The sequence below is a fragment of the Somniosus microcephalus genome, unplaced genomic scaffold, assembly GCF_052327205.1.
Source record: "Somniosus microcephalus isolate GS21.2 unplaced genomic scaffold, FLI_Smic_1.0 unresolved_chr9, whole genome shotgun sequence".
NCBI lineage: Eukaryota > Metazoa > Chordata > Chondrichthyes > Squaliformes > Somniosidae > Somniosus > Somniosus microcephalus.
This window is the reverse complement of record NW_028225187.1, coordinates 15,424,245-15,446,711: the sequence shown is the minus strand read 5'-3', so window position 1 is coordinate 15,446,711 and position 22,467 is coordinate 15,424,245. Positions and strand designations below refer to the sequence as shown.

Genomic DNA, 22,467 nt, shown 5'->3' with positions numbered 1-22,467 from the left:
AGCCTGTAACTCACTCCCGGGTATCTGTTCTATATATAAACCCCCTGAACCGCTCGATTAGATTCCAGCCTGTAACTCACTCCCGGGTATCTGTTATTCTATATATAAACCCCCTGAACCCCTCGATTAGATTCCAGCCTGTAACTCTCTCCCGGGTATCTGTTATTCCAGATATAAACCCCCCCGAACCCTCGATTAGATTCCAGCCTGTAACTCACTCCCGGGTATCTGTTATTCTATATATAAACCCCCCTGAACCCCTCGATTAGATTCCAGCCTGTAACTCACTCCTGGGTATCTGTTATTCTGTATATAAACCCCCTGAACCCCTCGATTAGATTCCAGCCTGTAACTCACTCCCGGGTATCTGTTATTCTATATAAAAACCCCCTGAACCCCTCGATTAGATTCCAGTCTGTAACTCATTCCCGGGTGTCTGTTATTCTATATATAAACCCCCTGAACCGCTCGATTAGATTCCAGCCTGTAACTCACTCCCGGGTATGTGTTATTCTATATATAAACCCCCCGAACCCCTCGATTAGATTCCAGCCTGTAACTCACTCCCGGGTATCTGTTATTCTATATATAAACCCCCCGAACCCCTCGATTAGATTCCAGCCTGTAACTCACTCCCGGGTATCTGTTATTCTATATATAAACCCCCCGAACCCCTCGATTAGATTCCAGCCTGTAACTCACTCCCGGGTATCTGTTATTCTATATATAAACCCCCCCGAACCCTCGATTAGATTCCAGCCTGTAACTCACTCCCGGGTATCTGTTATTCTATATATAAACCCCCCGAACCCCTCGATTAGATTCCAGCCTGTAACTCACTCCTGGGTATCTGTTATTCTATATATAAACCCCCCCGAACCCCTCGATTAGATTCCAGCGTGTAACTCACTCCTGGGTATCTGTTATTCTATATATAAACCCCCCCAAACCCCTCGATTAGATTCCAGCCTGTAACTCACTCCCGGGTATCTGTTATTCTATATATAAACCCCCCGAACCCCTCGATTAGATTCCAGCCTGTAACTCACTCCCGGGTATCTGTTATTCTATATATAAACCCCCCGAACCCCTCGATTAGATTCCAGCCTGTAACTCACTCCCGGGTATCTGTTATTCTATATATCAACCTCCTGAACCCCTCGATTAGATTCCAGCCTGTAACTCACTCCCGGGTATCTGTTATTCTATATATAAACCTCCTGAACCCCTCGATTAGATTCCAGCCTGTAACTCACTCCCGGGTATCTGTTATTCTATATATAAACCCCCCCGAACCCCGCGATTAGTTTCCAGCCTGTAACTCACTCCCGGTTATCTGTTATTCTATATATAAACCCCCTGAACCCCTCGATTAGATTCCAGCCTGTAACTCACTCCCGGGTATCTGTTATTCTATATATAAACCCCCCGAACCCCTCGATTAGATTCCAGCCTGTAACTCACTCCCGGGTATCTGTTATTCTATATATAAACCCCCGAACCCCTCGATTAGAATCATAGAAAGTTAGAGCACGGAAGGAGGCCATTCGGCCCATCGTGTCCGCGCTGGCCAACAAACAGCGATCCGGCCTAATCCCACTTCCCAGCTCTCGGTCCGTAGCCCTGCAGGTTAGAGCATCCCAAGTGCACATCCAAGTACTGTTTAAATGTGGTGAGGGTTCCTGCCTCGACCACCCTTTCAGGCAGTGAGTTCCAGACCCCCACAACCCTCTGGGTGAAGACATTTCCCCTCAAATCCCCTCTAAACCTTCCCCCAATTACTTTAAATCGGTGCCCCCTGGCGTTTGACCCCCTCTGCTGAGGGAAATAGGTCCTTTCTAACCACTTTATCTAGGCCCCTCATAATTTTATACACCTCTAAGTTCTCCCCTCAGCCTCCTCTGTAAACATAGAAACATGGAAGATAGGAGCAGGAGTCGGCCATTCGGCCCCTCGAGCCTGCTCCGCCATTTAATGAGATCATGGCTGATCATCCAAATTCAGTACCCTGTCCCTGCCTTCTCCCCATACCCCTTGATCCCTTTAGCCTCAAGAAATATATCCAACTCCTTCTTGAATATATTTAATGAATTGGCCTCCACTGCCTTCTGTGGTAGAGAATTCCACAGGTTCACCACTCTCTGGGTGAAGAAATTCCTCCTCATCTCTGTCCTAAATGGCTTACCCCTTATCCTTAGACTGTGACCCCTGGTTCTGGATTCCCCGACCATCGGGAACATCCTTCCTGCATCTAGTCTGTCTAGTCCTGTTCCAAGGTAAACAGACCCAGCCTATCCAGTCTCTCCTCATAGCTAAGATTCACTACTCCCGGTAACATCCTTGTAAATCTCCTCTGTACCCTCTGTAGTGCAATCACATCTTTCCTGTAATGTGGTGACCAGAACTGCACGCAGTGTTCTAGCTGAGGCCTAACTAGTGTTTTATACAGTTGAAGCATAACCCCCCTGCTCTTGTATTCTACGCCACAGCTAATAAAGGCAGGCATTCCGTATGCCTTCTTAACCACCTTATTTACCTGGCCTGCTACCTTCAGGGACCTGTGGACATGCACTCCAAGGTCCCTTTGTTCCTCTACACTACTGTGTCCTACCATTTAATAAAAACATAAGAACTAGGAGTAGGAATAGGCCTCTTGGCCCCTCGAGCCTGCCCCGCCATTCAATAAGATCATGGCTGATCTTGGGCTCAAAGCCACTTCCCTGCTCACTCCCCATAACCCTTCACTCCCTTATCTTGCAAAAATGTGTCTATCTCCAGTTTAAATGTATTTAATGACCCAGCCTCCACGGCTCTCTGGGGCAGAGAATTCCACAGATTTACGACCCTCTGAGAGAAGAAATTCCTCCTCATCTCAGTTCTAAAAGGGCGACCCTTTATTCTGAAACTATGCCCCCGTGGTCTAGATTTCCCCACGAGGGGAAACATCCTCTCTGCATCTACCCTGTCGAGCCCCCTCAGTATCTTATATGTTTCGATAAGATCACCTCTCATTCTTCTAAATTCCAATGAGTAGAGGCCCAGCCTGCTCAACCTTTCCTCATAAGTCAAACCCCCTCATCTCTGGAATTAACCGAGTGAATCGTCTCTGAACTGCCTCCATCCAATGCAAGTATATCCTTCCTTAAATAAGGAGACCAAAACTGTGCGCAGTACTCCAGGTGTGGTCTCACCAATACCCTGTACAGTTGTAGCAGGACTTCCCTGTTTTTATACTCCAAACCCCTTGTAATAAAGGCCAACATTCCATTTGCCTTTTTGATTACTTGCTGTACCTGCATGCTAACTTTTTGTGTTTCATGCACAAGGACCCCCAGGTCCCTCTGTACTGCAGCATTTTGTAATCTCTTCCATTTAAATAATAATTTGCTTTTTTATTTTTCTTACCAATGTGGATAACCTCACACTTTCCCATACTATACTCCATCTGCCAAATGTTTGCCCACTCACTTAGCCTGTCTATATCCCTTTGCAGATTCTTTGAGTCCTCTTCACAACTTGCTTTCCCACCCATCTTTGTATCATCAGCAAACTCGGCTACATTACACTCGGTCCCTTCATCCAAGTCATTAATGTAGATTGTAAATAGTTGGGGCCCCAGCACCGATCCTTGTGGCACCCCACTAGTTACCGTGTATTCCCTTTTCTTGTTAGCCCTCCCCAAATGCATTACCTCACACTTCTCCGGATTGAATTCCATTTGCCACTGTTCTGCCCACCTGACCAATTTATTGATATCTTCCCGCAGTCTACAGTATCAACCACACAGCCGATTTTATAAATCATCTGCAAACTTCTTAAACATACCCCCTATATTAGATTCCAGCCTGTAACTCACTCCCGGGTATCTGTTATTCTATATATAAACCCCCCTGAACCCCTCGATTAGATTCCAGCCTGTAACTCACTCCCGGGTATCTGTTATTCTATATATATGTATATATAAACCCCCCGAACCCCTCGATTAGATTCCAGCCTGTAACTCACTCCTGGGTATCTGCTATTATTCTATATATAAACCCCCCCGAACCCCTCGATTAGATTCCAGCCTGTAACTCACTCTCAGGTATCTGTTATTCTATATATAAACCCCCCAAACCCCTTGATTAGATTCCAGCCTATAACTCACTCCCAGGTATCTGTTATTCTATATATAAACCACCCAAACCCCTCGATTAAATTCCAGCCTGTAACTCACTCCCGGGTATGTTATTCTATATATAAACCCCCCAACCCCTCGATTAGATTCCAGCCTGTAACTCACTCCTGGGTATCTGTTATTCTATATATAAACCCCCCCGAACCCCTCGATTAGATTCCAGCCTGTAACTCACTCCCGGGTATCTGTTATTCTATATATAAACCCCACCGAACCCCTCGATTAGATTCCAGCCTGTAACTCACTCCCGCGTATCTGTTGTTCTATATATAAACCCCCTGAAACCCTCGATTAGATTCCAGCCTGTAACTCCCGGGTATCTGTTATTCTGTATATAAACCCCCGAACCCCTCGATTAGATTCCAGCCTGTAACTCACTCCCGGGTATCTGCTATTCAATATATAAACCCCCCGAACACCTCGATTAGATTCCAGCCTGTAACTCACTCCCGGGTATCTGTTATTCTATATATAAACCCCCCGAACCCTTCGATTAGATTCCAGCCTGTAACTCACTCCCGGGTATCTGTTATTCTATATATAAACACCCCCGAACCCCTCGATTAGATTCCAGCCTGTAACTCACTCCCGGGTATCTGCTATTCTATATATAAACCTGTGACCTCTTCCACCTCGAAGGACAAGGGCAGCAGGCGCATGGGAACAGCACCAGCTCCAAGTTCCCCTGCAAGTCACACGCCAGCCTGACTTGGAAGTATATCGGCCGATCCTTCATCGTCGCTGGGTCCAAATCCTGGAATTCCCTCTCTAACGGCACTGTTGGAGTACCATCACCACACGGACTGCAGCGGTTCAAGAAGGCGGCTCACCACCACCTTCTCAAGGGCAACTAGGGGTAGGCAATAAATGCTGGCCTTGCCAGCGACGCCCACATCCCATAAACGAAGAAAAAAACAACCTGTGTGGGGGCTGTAATGCCGAGGTTTCTGGCGCTGCAGTGGCCTGGGGAGCAATGGCGGCCACTTTACCCAGGATGCGCCGCGGGTGTGAAAGTGGTCTATCCCGGGGGCGGGGCCTGGGCGGCGCCTGCGCGCTGCGGGGCCGGGCGGCCATTGTCACAAGAGCAGGTTCCAGGGAGGAGGGGGTGCAATCTCAGGCTGCCTCCCCCGGGTAAGGAGATGCATGCACCGGCATTAATGCAGACCGCCCGCCCCCGCCAGGGTTTGCTGCAATTCCCCAGAATTCCCGGTTTTTTTTTTAGAAATGGGAAAATAACAGCAGACCAGGGCTCAGTGTGGGAGAGGGGTGGGGTTTGTTGGTGTTTGCAATTTTGCAACTTTCTTCCTCCTCCCACCATGTTTGTGCCTCAGCACCATTTTGTGGAGGGAGGGAGTGAGGGGGTTTGCAGGGCTGGTTAACTCTCTGTGGCTCTGGGAGGTGTCAGTGGTGCTCAGGACCATTTTGAGGGGAGGGGTTTACAGCACTGGTTAACTGTGGCTCTGGGAGGTGTCAGTGGTGCTCAGGACCAGTGCACTGACCCTTGGGCTGCAGCCTGCCCACGGGGGTTGGGCATGGAGCAGGGACCTCGCGGGGGTAGAGTGTGGGGGGTACGATGGGGGCCTGGGCTGCGGCAGGCTCCTGGTTAATCATAGTACAGTACAGAAGGAGGCCATTCAGCCCATCGAGTCTGTGCCGGGTCTTTCGAAGAGCAATCCAGTTAGTCCTACTCCCCCCCCGCTCTCTCCCCATATCCCTGCAACCTTTTTCTCCTTCGAGTATTTATCCAAATCCATTTCGAAGGCCCCTATTGAATCTGCTTCCACCGCCCTTTCAGGCAGCGCATTCCAGATCACAACAACTCGCTGCGGAAAAAACATTCTCCTCATCTCCCCCTCTGGTTCTTTTCCAATCACCTTAAATCTGTTTCCTCTGGTTATCGACCCTTCAGTCATTGGAAACAGTTTCTCCTTATTTACTCTATCAAAACCCTTCATGATTTTGAACATCTCTATCAAATCTTACCCTTAACCTTCTCTGCTCCAAGGAGAACAACCCCAGCTTCTCCACATCACTGAAGTCCCTCATCCCTGGTCCCATTCTGGTCAATCTCCCCTTAACCTTCTCTGCTCTAAGGAGAACAATCCCAGCTTCTCCAGTCTCTCCACATCACTGAAGTCCCTCATCCCTGGTACCATTCTGGTCAATCTCCCCTTAACCTTCTCTGCTCTAAGGAGAACAACCCCAGCTTCTCCAGTCTCTCCACATCACTGAAGTCCCTCATCCCTGGTCCCATTCTGGTCAATCTCCCCTTAACCTTCTCTGCTCTAAGGAGAACAATCCCAGCTTCTCCAGTCTCTCCACATCACTGAAGTCCCTCATCCCTGGTACCATTCTGGTCAATCTCCCCTTAACCTTCTCTGCTCTAAGGAGAACAATCCCAGCTTCTCCAGTCTCTCCACATCACTGAAGTCCCTCATCTCTGGTACCATTCTGGTCAATCTCCCCTTAACCTTCTCTGCTCTAAGGAGAACAACCCCAGCTTCTCCAGTCTCTCCGCATCACTGAAGTCCCTCATCCCTGGTACCATTCTGGTCAATCTCCCCTTAACCGTCTCTGCTCTAAGGAGAACAACCCCAGCTTCTCCAGTCTCTCCACATCACTGAAGTCCCTCATCCCTGGTACCATTCTGGTCAATCTCCCCTTAACCTTCTCTGCTCTAAGGAGAACAACCCCAGCTTCTCCAGTCTCTCCGCATCACTGAAGTCCCTCATCCCTGGTACCATTCTGGTCAATCTCCCCTTAACCTTCTCTGCTCTAAGGAGAACAACCCCAGCTTCTCCAGTCTCTCCACATCACTGAAGTCCCTCATCCCTGGTCCCATTCTGGTCAATCTCCCCTTAACCTTCTCTGCTCTAAGGAGAACAATCCCAGCTTCTCCAGTCTCTCCACATCACTGAAGTCCCTCATCCCTGGTACCATTCTGGTCAATCTCCCCTTAACCTTCTCTGCTCTAAGGAGAACAATCCCAGCTTCTCCAGTCTCTCCACATCACTGAAGTCCCTCATCCCTGGTACCATTCTGGTCAATCGCCCCTTAACCTTCTCTGCTCTAAGGAGAACAATCCCAGCTTCTCCAGTCTCTCCACATCACTGAAGTCCCTCATCCCTGGTACCATTCTGGTCAATCTCCCCTTAACCTTCTCTGCTCCAAGGAGAACAACCCCAGCTTCTCCAGTCTCTCCACATCACTGAAGTCCCTCATCCCTGGTACCATTCTGGTCAATCTCCCCTTAACCTTCTCTGCTCTAAGGAGAACAATCCCAGCTTCTCCAGTCTCTCCACATCACTGAAGTCCCTCATCTCTGGTACCATTCTGGTCAATCTCCCCTTAACCTTCTCTGCTCTAAGGAGAACAATCCCAGCTTCTCCAGTCTCTCCACATCACTGAAGTCCCTCATCTCTGGTACCATTCTGGTCAATCTCCCCTTAACCTTCTCTGCTCTAAGGAGAACAATCCCAGCTTCTCCAGTCTCTCCACATCACTGAAGTCCCTCATCCCTGGTACCATTCTGGTCAATCTCCCCTTAACCCTCTCTGCTCTAAGGAGAACAATCCCAGCTTCTCCAGTCTCTCCACATCACTGAAGTCCCTCATCCCCGGTACCATTCTGGTCAATCTCCCCTTAACCGTCTCTGCTCTAAGGAGAACAACCCCAGCTTCTCCAGTCTCTCCACATCACTGAAGTCCCTCATCCCTGGTACCATTCTGGTCAATCTCCCCATAACCTTCTCTGCTCTAAGGAGAACAACCCCAGCTTCTCCAGTCTCTCCACATCACTGAAGTCCCTCATCCCCGGTACCATTCTGGTCAATCTCCCCTTAACCTTCTCTGCTCGAAGGAGAACAACCCCAGCTTCTCCAGTCTCTCCACATCACTGAAGTCCCTCATCCATGTTTTGTACTCTCTGTCTCCCTTTATAAAGCCCAGGTCCCATAATCTCGCTACTTTCTTTATCTCGCTGAATATAATTGTGAGTTAACGCAGAGAAGTGTGAAGTGATTCATTTTGGCAGGAAGAATGAGGAGGCAATATAAACTAAATGGTACAATCCTAACGGGGGTGCAGGAACAGAGTCCTGGGGGTATATGTACAGAAAGCTCTGATGGTGGCAGGACAGATTGAGAAGGCTGTTAAAGCCAAGGATCCCGTATGCTTTTTTATTAATAGAGGAATACAGTACAAAAGCAGGTAAGTTATGCTAAACCTTTATAGAACACTGGTTAGTCCCCAGCTGTACTATTGTGTTTAATTCTGGGCACCGCACTTTAGGAAGGGTGTCAAGGCCTTGGAGAGGGTGCAGAGGAGATTGACTAGAATGGGACCAGGGATGAGGGACTTCAGTGATGTGGAGAGACTGGAGAAGCTGGGATTGTTCTCCTTAGAGCAGAGAAGGTTAAGGGGGAGATTGACCAGAATGGGACCAGGGATGAGGGACTTCAGTGATGTGGAGAGACTGGAGAAGCTGGGGTTGTTCTCCTTGGAGCAGAGAAGGTTAAGGGGAGATTGACCAGAATGGTACCAGGGATGAGGGACTTCAGTGATGTGGAGAGACTGGAGAAGCTGTGGTTGTTCTCCTTGGAGCAGAGAAGGTTAAGGGGAGATTGACCAGAATGGTACCGGGGATGAGGGACTTCAGTGATGTGGAGAGACTGGAGAAGCTGGGATTGTTCTCCTTAGAACAGAGAAGGTTAAGGGGAGATTGACCAGAATGGGACCAGGGATGAGGGACTTCAGTGATGTGGAGAGACTGGAGAAGCTGGGGTTGTTCTCCTTAGAGCAGAGAAGGTTAAGGGGAGATTGACCAGAATGGGACCAGGGATGAGGGACTTCAGTGATGTGGAGAGACTGGAGAAGCTGGGATTGTTCTCCTTAGAGCAGAGAAGGTTAAGGGGAGATTGACCAGAATGGGACCAGGGATGAGGGACTTCAGTGATGTGGAGAGACTGGAGAAGCTGGGATTGTTCTCCTTGGAGCAGAGAAGGTTAAGGGGGAGATTGACCAGAATGGTACCAGGGATGAGGGACTTCAGTGATGGGGAGAGACTGGAGAAGCTGGGGTTGTTCTCCTTAGAGCAGAGAAGGTTAAGGGGAGATTGACCAGAATGGTACCAGGGATGAGGGACTTCAGTGATGGGGAGAGACTGGAGAAGCTGGGGTTGTTCTCCTTAGAGCAGAGAAGGTTAAGGGGAGATTGACCAGAATGGGACCAGGGATGAGGGACTTCAGTGATGTGGAGAGACTGGAGAAGCTGGGATTGTTCTCCTTGGAGCAGAGAAGGTTAAGGGGAGATTTAATAGAGGTGTTCAAAATCATGAAGGGTTTTGATGGAGTAAATAAGGAGAAACTGTTTCCAGTGGCGGGAGGGTTGGTAACCAGAGGACACAGATTGAAGATAATCGGTAAAAGAACCAGAGGGGGAGATGAGGGGAATGTTTTTACGCAGCGAGTTGTTGTGATCTGGAACGCGCTGCCTGAAAGGGCGGTGGGAGCAGATTCAATAATAACTTTCAAAAGGGAGGTGGAGAAATGATTGAAGGGGAAAATTCTGCAGGGCTGTGGGGAACGAGCGAGGGGGGAGTGGGACTAATTGGATAGCTCGACCAAAGAGCCGGCACAGGCACGATGGGCCGAAGGGCCTCCTCCTGCGCTGCGAGTCCGAGTGGCTGATTTTCCTTTTTTCCCTTTAGAAGTCGCGGAGATGAAGCGGAAAGCGTGGAGGAAGCGGAGCCGGGAGAGGAGATTCCCAGAGAGCCGGGAACCGGACGGTCGGGAGCGGCTGCCGCCGCCGCTGGGATTCCAGGAACCGGCGGTGCCGGAGCATCCCGCCAGCCCGGTCTCGGGTGAGCAGCGGGCGGGGGGTGAGTCGGCGGAGGAGTCGGCCCGGTCGACGGGGGCAGAGGCTGCGGGACTGTTGCCGCTGGACTGGGAGTGCGGCTTTGCGCCGGCGGAGAGTTCCCCTCGGGGGTCGGAGGAGGAGGAATCGGAGGAGGACTCGCTGGTGTCTCTACAGTTGGAGCTGGTGGAGGGCGACCAGGAGCTCTACATTTGCTCGGTGTGCGGCCGCAGCGTCAGCGGGGCCTCGCCCTTCGACCGCCACCAGCGGGTCCACGCCGGCTACCGCTGCCCCACCTGCGGCAAGGCCTTCAGCCGCTCGTCCAACCTGTCCCGCCACCAGCAGCTGCACCGCCAGCACCCGACCTTTGGCTGCACCCGCTGTGGACGGACCTTCCGCCAGGCCTCGGACCTGGAGCGCCACCGGCTGGTGCACAGCGGTGAGCGCTGGCACCGCTGCGGCGAGTGCGGCAAGACCTTCACCCAGTCCTCCAACCTGGCCCGCCACCGGCGGATCCACTCGGGCGAGCGGCCCTTCCGCTGCGCCCTGTGCGGCAAGGACTTCAACCGGCTGTCGAGCCTGGAGCAGCACCGGAGGGTCCACACCGGCGAGAGGCCGTTCCGCTGCTCGCTCTGCGGCAAAGGCTTCAACCAGTCCTCCAACCTGGCCCGGCACCAGCACATCCACAGCAACCACAGACCCTTCGGCCAGCCGCCCGGCCCCTGAAAGAGACAGCGTGCCCTGAAAGGACTCTGCTCCCCCCACCCCCGCGATCGTCTCTCTTCCCCCCACTGCCAGAGAGCGAGGGTGGGCGGGGGTTCCTACACCCCTGTCCGCTGCCTCCCCATCGACAGGAACGCCACTCCCGGGTACAAACCAACTCCCCCACCGAGGGCGGCCGATTCCCAGGCAACGGGACACCGAGGGAGCTCCTCGCAACCCCGACCGTCTTATTAAAACCAATTTTTAACAAACTGCTGGTGCTGCTTGACTGACACGTGGGAGTGAGTTACAGGCTGGATCTAATCGAGGGGTTCGGGGTGGGTTTATATATAGAATAACAGATACCCGGGAGTGAGTTACAGGCTGGAATCTAATCGTGGGGTTCGGGGGGGTTTATATATAGAATAACGGATACCCGGGAGTGAGTTACAGGCTGGAATCTAATCGTGGGGCTCAGGGGGGTTTATATATAGAATAACAGATACCCGGGAGTGAGTTACAGGCTGGAATCTAATCGTGGGGTTCGGGGGGGTTTATATATAGAATAACGGATACCCGGGAGTGAGTTACAGGCTGGAATCTAATCGTGGGGTTCGGCGGGGTTTATATATAGAATAACAGATACCCGGGAGTGAGTTACAGGCTGGAATCTAATCGAGGGGTTCGGTGGGGTTTATATATAGAATAACAGATTCCCGGGAGTGAGTTACAGGCTGGAATCGAATCGTGGGGTTCGGGGGGTTTATATATAGAATAACAGATACCCGGGAGTGAGTTACAGACTGGAATCTAATCGAGGGGTTCGGGGGGTTTATATATAGAATAACAGATACCCGGGAGTGAGTTACAGGCTGGAATCTAATCGTGGGGTTCGGGGGTTTATATATAGAATAACAGATACCCGGGAGTGAGTTACAGGCTGGAATCTAATCGAGGGGTTCGGGGGGGGGGTTTATATATAGAATAACAGATACCCGGGAGTGAGTTACAGGCTGGAATCTAATCGAGGGGTTTGGGGGGTTTATATATAGAATAACAGATACCCGGGAGTGAGTTACAGGCTGGAATCTAATCGAGGGGTTCAGGGGGTTTATATATAGAATAACAGATACCCAGGGGTGAGTTACAGGCTGGACTCTAATCGAGGGGTTCAGGCGGTTTACATATAGAATAACAGATACCCGGGAGTGAGTTACAGGCTGGAATCTAATCGAGGGGTTCAGGGGGTTTATATATAGAATAACAGATATCCGGGAGTGAGTTACAGGCTGGAATCTAATCGAGGGGTTCGGGGGGGGGTTTATATATAGAATAACAGATACCCGGGAGTGAGTTACAGGCTGGAATCTAATCGAGGGGTTCGGGGGAGTTTATATATAGAATAACAGATACCCGGGAGTGAGTTACAGGCTGGAATCTAATCGAGGGGTTCGGGGGGTTTATATATAGAATAACAGATACCCGGGAGTGAGTTACAGGCTGGGATCTAATCGAGGGGTTCGGGGGGGGTTTATATCTAGAATAACATACCCGGGAGTGAGTTACAGGCTGGAATCTAATCGTGGGGTTCAGGCGGTTTATATATAGAATAGCAGATACCCGGGAGTAAGTTACAGGCTGGAGTCTAATCGAGGGGTTCGGGGGGTTTATATATAGAATAACATACCCGGGAGTGAGTTACAGGCTGGAATCTAATCGTGGGGTTCGGGGGTTTATATATAGAATAACAGATACCCGGGAGTGAGTTACAGGCTGGAATCTAATCGAGGGGTTCGGGGGGGGGTTTATATCTAGAATAACAGATACCCGGGAGTGAGTTACAGGCTGCAATCTAATCGAGGGGTTTGGGGGTTTATATATAGAATAACAGATACCCGGGAGTGAGTTACAGGCTGGAATCTAATCGAGGGGTTCGGGGGGGTTTATATATAGAATAACAGATACCCGGGAGTGAGTTACAGGCTGGAATCTAATCGTGGGGTTCAGGCGGTTTATATATAGAATAGCAGATACCCGGGAGTAAGTTACAGGCTGGAGTCTAATCGAGGGGTTCGGGGGGTTTATATATAGAATAACATACCCGGGAGTGAGTTACAGGCTGGAATCTAATCGTGGGGTTCGGGGGTTTATATATAGAATAACAGATACCCGGGAGTGAGTTACAGGCTGGAATCTAATCGAGGGGTTTGGGGGTTTATATCTAGAATAACAGATACCCGGGAGTGAGTTACAGGCTGGAATCTAATCGAGGGGTTCGGGGGGGTTTATATATAGAATAACAGATACCCGGGAGTGAGTTACAGGCTGGAATCTAATCGTGGGGTTCGGGGGGTTTATATATAGAATAACAGATACCCGGGAGTGAGTTACAGGCTGGAATCTAATCGAGGGGTTCGGGGGGGTTTATATATAGAATGATACCCGGGAGTGAGTTACAGGCTGGAATCTAATCGTGGGGTTCGGGGGGTTTATATATAGAATAACAGATACCCGGGAGTGAGTTACAGGCTGGAATCTAATCGATGGGTTCGGGGGGTTTATATATAGAATAACAGGTACCCGGGAGTGAGTTACAGGCTGGAATCTAATCGAGGGGTTCGGGGGGGTTTACATATCGAATAACGGATACCCAGGAGTGAGTTACAGGCTGGAATCTAATCGAGGGGTTCATATATATAACGGATACCCGGGAGTGAGTTACAGGCTGGAATCTAATCGAGGGGTTCGGGGGATTTATATATAGAATAACAGATACCCGGGAGTGAGTTACAGGCCGGAATCTAATCGAGGGGTTCAGGGGGTTTATATATAGAATAATAGATACCCGGGAGTGAGTTACAGGCTGGAATCTAATCGAGGGGTTCGGGGGGGTTTATATATAGAATAATAGATACCCGGGAGTGAGTTACAGGCTGGAATCTAATCGAGGGGTTCGGTGGGGTTTATATATATAATGGATACCCGGGAGTGTGTTACAGGCTGGAATCTAATCGAGGGGTTCAGGGGGTTTATATATAGAATAACAGATACCCGGGAGTGAGTTACAGGCTGGAATCTAATCGAGGGGTTCAGGGGGTTTATATATAGAATAACAGATACCCGGCAGTGAGTTACAGGCTGGAATCTAATCGAGGGGTTCGGGGGTTTATATATAGAATAACGGATACCCGGGAGTGAGTTACAGGCTGGAATCTAATCGAGGGGTTCAGGGGGTTTATATATAGAATAATAGATACCCGGGAGTGAGTTACAGGCTGGAATCTAATCGAGGGGTTCGGGGGGGTTTATATATAGAATAATAGATACCCGGGAGTGAGTTACAGGCTGGAATCTAATCGTGGGGTTCAGGCGGTTTATAGATAGAATAGCAGATACCCGGGAGTAAGTTACAGGCTGGAATCTAATCGAGGGGTTCGGGGGGTTTATATATAGAATAACAGATACCTGGGAGTGAGTTACAGGCTGGAATCTAATCGTGGGGTTCGGGGGTTTATATATAGAATAACAGATACCCGGGAGTGAGTTACAGGCTGGAATCTAATCGAGGGGTTCGGGGGGGTTTATATCTAGAATAACAGATACCCGGGAGTGAGTTACAGGCTGGAATCTAATCGAGGGGTTCGGGGGGGTTATATATAGAATAACAGATACCCGGGAGTGAGTTACAGGCTGGAATCTAATCGAGGGGTTCGGGGGGGTTTATATATAGAATAACAGATACCCGGGAGTGAGTTACAGGCTGGAATCTAATCGTGGGGTTCGGGGGGTTTATATATAGAATAACAGATACCCGGGAGTGAGTTACAGGCTGGAATCTAATCGAGGGGTTCGGGGGGGTTTATATATAGAATAACAGATACCCGGGAGTGAGTTACAGGCTGGAATCTAATCGTGGGGTTCGGGGGGTTTATATATAGAATAACAGATACCCGGGAGTGAGTTACAGGCTGGAATCTAATCGAGGGGTTCGGGGGGGGGTTTATATATAGAATGATACCCGGGAGTGAGTTACAGGCTGGAATCTAATCGTGGGGTTCGGGGGGTTTATATATAGAATAACAGATACCCGGGAGTGAGTTACAGGCTGGAATCTAATCGATGGGTTCGGGGTGTTTATATATAGAATAACAGATACCCGGGAGTGAGTTACAGGCTGGAATCTAATCGAGGGGTTCGGGGGGGTTTACATATAGAATAACGGATACCCAGGAGTGAGTTACAGGCTGGAATCTAATCGAGGGGTTCGTATATATAACGGATACCCGGGAGTGAGTTACAGGCTGGAATCTAATCGAGGGGTTCAGGGGGTTTATATATAGAATAACAGATACCCGGGAGTGAGTTACAGGCTGGAATCTAATCGAGGGGTTCAGGGGGTTTATATATAGAATAACAGATACCCGGGAGTGAGTTACACGCTGGAATCTAATCGAGGGGTTCGGGGGGGTTATATATAGAATAACAGATACCCGGGAGTGAGTTACAGGCTGGAATCTAATCGAGGGGTTCGGGGGGGTTTATATATAGAATAACAGATACCCGGGAGTGAGTTACAGGCTGGAATCTAATCGTGGGGTTCGGGGGGTTTATATATAGAATAACAGATACCCGGGAGTGAGTTACAGGCTGGAATCTAATCGAGGGGTTCGGGGGGGTTTATATATAGAATAACAGATACCCGGGAGTGAGTTACAGGCTGGAATCTAATCGTGGGGTTCGGGGGTTTATATACAGAATAACAGATACCCGGGAGTGAGTTACAGGCTGGAATCTAATCGAGGGGTTCGGGGGGTTTATATATAGAATAACAGATACCCGGGAGTGAGTTACAGGCTGGAATCTAATCGAGGGGTTCGGGGGGTTTATATATAGAATAACAGATACCCGGGAGTGAGTTACAGGCTGGAATCTAATCGAGGGGTTCGGGGGGTTTATATATAGAATAACAGATACCCGGGAGTGAGTTACACGCTGGAATCTAATCGAGGGGTTCGGGGGGGTTATATATAGAATAACAGATACCCGGGAGTGAGTTACAGGCTGGAATCTAATCGAGGGGTTCGGGGGGGTTTATATATAGAATAACAGATACCCGGGAGTGAGTTACAGGCTGGAATCTAATCGTGGGGTTCGGGGGGTTTATATATAGAATAACAGATACCCGGGAGTGAGTTACAGGCTGGAATCTAATCGAGGGGTTCGGGGGGGTTTATATATAGAATAACAGATACCCGGGAGTGAGTTACAGGCTGGAATCTAATCGTGGGGTTCGGGGGTTTATATACAGAATAACAGATACCCGGGAGTGAGTTACAGGCTGGAATCTAATCGAGGGGTTCGGGGGGTTTATATATAGAATAACAGATACCCGGGAGTGAGTTACAGGCTGGAATCTAATCGAGGGGTTCGGGGGGTTTATATATAGAATAACAGATACCCGGGAGTGAGTTACAGGCTGGAATCTAATCGAGGGGTTCGGGGGGTTTATATATAGAATAACAGATACCCGGGAGTGAGTTACAGGCTGGAATCTAATCGTGGGGTTCGGGGGGTTTATATATAGAATAACAGATACCCGGGAGTGAGTTACAGGCTGGAATCTAATCGAGGGGTTCGGGGGGGGTTTATATATAGAATGATACCCGGGAGTGAGTTACAGGCTGGAATCTAATCGTGGGGTTCGGGGGGTTTATATATAGAATAACAGATACCCGGGAGTGAGTTACAGGCTGGAATCTAATCGATGGGTTCGGGGTGTTTATATATAGAATAACAGATACCCGGGAGTGAGTTACAGGCTGGAATCTAATCGAGGGGTTCGGGGGGGTTTACATATAGAATAACGGATACCCAGGAGTGAGTTACAGGCTGGAATCTAATCGAGGGGTTCGTATATATAACGGATACCCGGGAGTGAGTTACAGGCTGGAATCTAATCGAGAGGTTCAGGGGGTTTATATATAGAATAACAGATACCCGGGAGTGAGTTACAGGCTGGAATCTAATCGAGGGGTTCAGGGGGTTTATATATAGAATAATAGATACCCGGGAGTGAGTTACAGGCTGGAATCTAATCGAGGGGTTCGGGGGGGTTTATATATAGAATAATAGATACCCGGGAGTGAGTTACAGGCTGGAATCTAATCGAGGGGTTCGGTGAGGTTTATATATATAATGGATACCCGGGAGTGTGTTGCAGGCTGGAATCTAATCGAGGGGTTCAGGGGGTTTATATATAGAATAACAGATACCCGGGAGTGAGTTACAGGCTGGAATCTAATCGAGGGGTTCAGGGGGTTTATATATCGAATAACAGATACCCGGCAGTGAGTTACAGGCTGGAATCTAATCGAGGGGTTCGGGGGTTTATATATAGAATAACGGATACCCGGGAGTGAGTTACAGGCTGGAATCTAATCGAGGGGTTCGGGGGGTTTATATATAGAATAATAACAGTACAAAAGCCAGGAAGTTATGATGAACTTTTATAAAACATTGGTTCGGCCTTAACTGGAGTAGTGTGTCCAATTCTGGGCACCACACTTTAGGAAGGATGTGAAGGCCTTAGAGAGGGTGCAGAGGAGATTTACAAGAATGGTCCCAGGGCTGAGGGACTTCAGTTACGTTGATAGACTGGAGAAGCTGGGGTTGTTCTTCTTCGAGGAGAGGAGTGTTGATCGAGGTGTTCAAAATCATGAGGGATCTGGACAGAGTAGAGGGAGAGAAACTATTCCCATTGGCAGAAGGGTCGAGAACCAGAGGACACAGATGACGATTGGCAGAAGAACCAAAGGCGACATGAGGAAAAACTTTATTATGCAGCGAGTGGTTAGGATCTGGAACGCACTGCGTGAGTGGGTGGTGGAGGCAGATTCAATCGCGGCTTTCAAAAGGGGAATTGGATAAGTACGTGAAGGAAAAAAAATTGCAGGGCTACGGGGAAAGGGCGGGCGTGAGTGGGACTAGCTGAAGTGCTCTTACAGACTGGCATGGGCTCGACTGGCCGAATGGCCTCCTGTGCTGTAACTATTCTGTGATTCTATGAAATGTCAGATTCACAACTGATATTAAGCTGGACCCAGAAGAGTAGAAAAGAATATTAAAATCCTCCCAGGCAGTTAGAAAACTACCAGACACCGCTCATAAATGGGCAGAATATGGCTGCTGATAGTCAACACAGACAAGCGCACAGTCCGAGACATTCTGGTCTCCTTCCCTAATGAAGCATCTACCTGCCTTAGGAGAGGCAACAAAGGTGCGCCAGAGCCGTGGCTCAGTGGGCAGCACTCTCGCCTCTGAGTCAGCAAGCTTATGGGTTCAAATCCCACTCCAGGGAAATGACCACAAAACTCTAGGCTGACACTGCAGTGCAGTACTGAGGGAGCGCCGCACTGATGGAGGGGCAGAACTGAGGGAGTGCTACGCTGTCGGAGGGAACGACGTGCAGATTCGGAGGGGGAGTGATAGGGAGAGAGTGGCAGCGCTGAGCGGCGTGCAGTTCGGGGGAGGGAACGGCAGTGTGGGAGCGGTGAACAGCAGAGGGAGAGGCGACGCCAAGGGAGACGGCGCGAGGGGAGGAGCAGTCAGGTGCGCAGGTGGGAGTGCCGCACAGTCGGAGGGGTGAGGGAGCGGCTGGGAGGTTGGAGCGGCGGCAGTGTGGGAGTGCCGCACAGTTGGAGGGGCGATGGTGAGGGAGGGAGGGTGAGCGGCACGCAGGTGGGAGGGGGTAGCGCTGAGTGAGCGGCACGCTAGGTGGGAGGGGGCAGCGCTGAGTGCGCGGCGCGCAGGTTGGAGGGGCAGCGCTGAGGGAGTGGTGCGCAGTCAGGTGAGCGGCACGCAGGTTGGGAGGGAGCAGCGCACAGTTGGGTGAGCGGCGCGCAGGTCGGAGGGGCGGTGATGAGGGAGCGCGCCACATCGGAGGTCCCGCCTGCTATCGCAGGTGGAAGTAAAAAATCCAGTGAGGTCCTGCACATCCCCAGCTTTTATACAGGAAGAAATCACCCAAGCACAAAAATTTGAATGGGCCACACAGCCACTTAAAGGGAGTGCGCACCTTAGAGAAATAAGAGGGAACATTTGTGTGGCACTATTTTGAAGAACAGGGAGGTTCTCCCCCGTGTCCTGGGCCGAATATTTAATCGCTCAACCAAGATCACTAAAAACAGATGATCTGGTCATTATCACATTGCTGTTTGTGGGAGCTTGCTGTGCGCAAATTGGCTGCTGTGTTTCCTACATTACAACAGTGACCACACTTCAAAAGTACTTCATTGGCTGTAAAACGATTTGGGACGTCCTGAGGTCGCGAAAGGCGCTGGAGAAATGCCAATCTTTCTTTCTTTTGAAGGCTGTCCTATGAGGAGAGCTCGAGTAGATTGGGCCGATACTCGCTGGCGTTTCTCCCCTAGCTGAAGAGTCTAGAACTAGGGGGGTAGAGGCATCAGAACTGGGAGCAGCAGTCGGCCACACGGCCCCTCGAGCCTGCTCCGCCATTCAATAAGATCATGGCTGATCATCGACCCCAACTCCACTTTCAGTCTTTACAGTAGAAGACACTAAAAATATCCCAACACTGGACAAACGGGGGGCTATAGGGGGGAGGAGCTAAACACGATTAAAATCACTAAGGAGATGGTACTCGGTAAGATAATCGGACTTAAGGCGGATAAATCCCCCGGACCTGATGGCTTACATCCTAGGGTCTTTAGGGATTGCGGATGCATTGGTGGTAATTTTCCAAAACTCCCTGGATTCAGGAAAAGTCCCAGCAGATTGGAAAACTGCTAATGTAACGCCCTTATTTAAAAAGGGAGGTAGACAAAAAGCTGGAAACTATAGACCAGTTAGCCTAACATCTGTGGTTGGTAAAATGTTGGAGTCCATTATTAAGGAAACAGTAACAGAGCATTTGGATAAACATAATTTAATCGGACAGAGTCAGCATGGTTTTACGAAGGGGAAGTCATGTTTGACAAATTTGCTCGAATTCTTTGAGGATGTAACATACAGGGTGGATAAAGGGGAACCAGTGGATGTAGTGTATTTGGACTTCCAAAAGGCATTTGACAAGGTTCCACACAAAAGATTATTGCACAATATAAAAAAAAATCACAGGATTGGGGGTAATATACTGGCATGGGTGGAGGATTGGCTATCTAACAGAAAGCAGAGAGTTGGGATAAATGGTTCATTCTCGGGGTGGCAATCAGTAACTAGTGGTGTTCCGCAGGGGTCAGTGCTGGGACCCCAACTCTTTACAATCTACATTAACGATTTGGAGGAAGGGACCGAGTGCAACATATCCAAGTTTGCCGACGATACAAAGATGGGAGGGAAAGCAGTGAGTGAGGAGGACATAAAAAACCTGCAAAAGGACATAGACAGGCTAAGTGAGTGGGCAGAGATTTGGCAGATGCAATATAATGTTGGAAAGTGTGAGGTTATGCACTTTGGCAGAAAAAATCAAAGAGCAAGTTATTATCTAAATGGAGAGAAACTGCAAAGTGCTACAGTACAAAGGGATCTGGGGGTCCTGGTGCATGAAACACAAAAAGTTAGTATGCAGGTACAGCAGGTGATCAGGAAGGCCAATGGAATCTTGGCTTTTATTGCAAGGGGGATGGAGTATAAAAACAGGGACGTCTTGCTGCAGTTATACAGGGCACTGGTGAGGCCACACCTGGAATACTGCGTGCAGTTTTGGTTTCCATATTTAAGAAAAGATATACTTGCTCTCGAGGCGGTTCAGAGAAGGTTCACTCGGTTAATCCCGGGGATGAGGGGGTGGTCATATGAGGAAAGGTTGAGTAGGTTGGGCCTCTACTCATTGGAGTTCAGAAGAATGAGAGGCGATCTTATCAAAACATATAAGATTGTGAGGGGGCTTGATCGGGTGGATGCGGTGAGGATGTTTCCACTGATGGGTGAGACTAGAACTAGGGGGCATAATCTAAGAATAAGGGGCTGCCCTTTCAAAACTGAGATGAGGAGAAACTTCTTCACTCAGAGGGTGGTAAATCTATGGAATTTGCTACCCCAGAGAGCTGTGGAAGCTGCAACATTAAATAAATTTAAAATGGAGATAGACAGTTTCCTAGCTGATAAGTGAATTAGGGGTTACGGGGAGAGGGCAGGGAAGTGGACGTGAGTCTAGATTCGGATCAGCCATGATCCTATTGAATGGCGGAGCAGGCCCGAGGGGCCGTATGGCCTACTCCTGCTCCTACTTCTTATGTTCCCGCCCGATCCCCATATCCCTTGATTCCAAAAATCTATCGATCTCGGCCTTGAATATACTCAACGACTGAGCCTCCACAGCCCTCTGGGGCAGAGAATTCCAAAGATTCACCGCCCTCTGAGTGAAGAAATTCCTCCTCATCTCAGTCCTCAATGGCCGACCCCTTATCCTGAGACTGTGACCCCTGGTTCGAGACTCCCCAGCCCAGGGGGAAACAGCCTCTCAGCATCGACCCTGTCAATCCCCCTCAGAATCTTATATGTTTCAATGAGATCACCTCTCATTCTTCTAAACTCCAGAGAGTATCGGCCCAATCTACTCAATCTCTCCTCATGGGACAGCTCTCTCATCCCAGGAATCAGTCTAGTGAACCTTCGCTGCACCGCCTCCTAAACCCATGAGCCCTGATCTTGTGTAATAACCTGTTATGTTGCCACCTTATCAAATGCCTTTTGGAAATCCCAAATATAAGAATTAGGAGCAGGAGTCGGCCACTCGGACCCTCGAGCCCGCTCCGCCACAGGGCCCCTCGAGCCTGCTCCGCCACAGGGCCCCTCGAGCCCGCTCCGCCACTCGGACCCTCGAGCCCGCTCCGCCACTCGGACCCTCGAGCCTGCTCCGCCACTCGGCCCCTCGAGCCTGCTCCGCCACTCGGACCCTCGAGCCCGCTCCGCCACTCGGACCCTCGAGCCCGCTCCGCCACTCGGACCCTCGAGCCTGCTCCGCCATTCAATGAGATCAGGGCTGATCATCGACCTCATCTCCACTTTCTCCGCCCGATCCCCATATCCCTCGATTCCCCCGAGTGTCCAAAAATATAATACGTCCACTAGTTCCCCTTTATCTACCCTGCACGTTACATCCTCAAAAAACTCGAATAAATTTGTCAAACTCCATTTCCCTTTCATAAAACCACGTTGACTCTGCTTAATCATGTTACGATTTTCTAAGTGCCCTGATACCACTTCCTTAACAATGGATTGCAGTATTTTCCCAGCGACTGATGTCAGGCTAACTGGTCTGTAGTTCCCTGTTTTCTCTCTCCCACCTTTCTTGAATTGTGGTGTTACATTTGCTAACTTCCAAAGTTCCCTCGATTCTGGAAGATCAAAACCAATGCATCCACTGTCTCTTCAGCCACCTCTTTTAGAACCCTAGGGTGTTGGCCGTCAGGTCCAGGGGATTTGTCGGCTTTTAGCCGCCCTGCCTGCATGGCCCTCTTCCCCCTCCCCCATCAGTGTCTGGCACCCTCCCCCCTTTCCAGCCCCGCTACCCCTCCTCTCCTCTCCCCCCCCCTCTCCATTTCCCAGCCCTTTCCCCCACTCCACCATCCTCCCCATTCCCCATCAGTGCCGAGCCCCCTCCCATCCCTGGCCCCCCTTCCCCATCCTCCCCGCTGCACTCTCCTCTCCCCCATCCTCCCCGCCCCACCCTGACTATGGGATGTCTAGGACAGAGACTCGGGTCAGACAGACAGT

General features: G+C 49.9%; 1 protein-coding gene across 1 annotated transcript; it reads left to right on the top strand.

The window, feature by feature from the left end:
• Positions 1 to 5,184: 5,184 nt before the first annotated feature.
• LOC147084813 (uncharacterized) lies at positions 5,185 to 11,003 on the top strand. Its single transcript, XM_085979525.1, has 2 exons — positions 5,185 to 5,308; positions 9,884 to 11,003. The coding sequence occupies exon 2, from the start codon at positions 9,895 to 9,897 to the stop codon at positions 10,753 to 10,755; it is 861 nt and encodes a 286-aa protein (XP_085835651.1). The 5' UTR covers positions 5,185 to 5,308; positions 9,884 to 9,894; the 3' UTR covers positions 10,756 to 11,003.
• Positions 11,004 to 22,467: the final 11,464 nt, after the last annotated feature.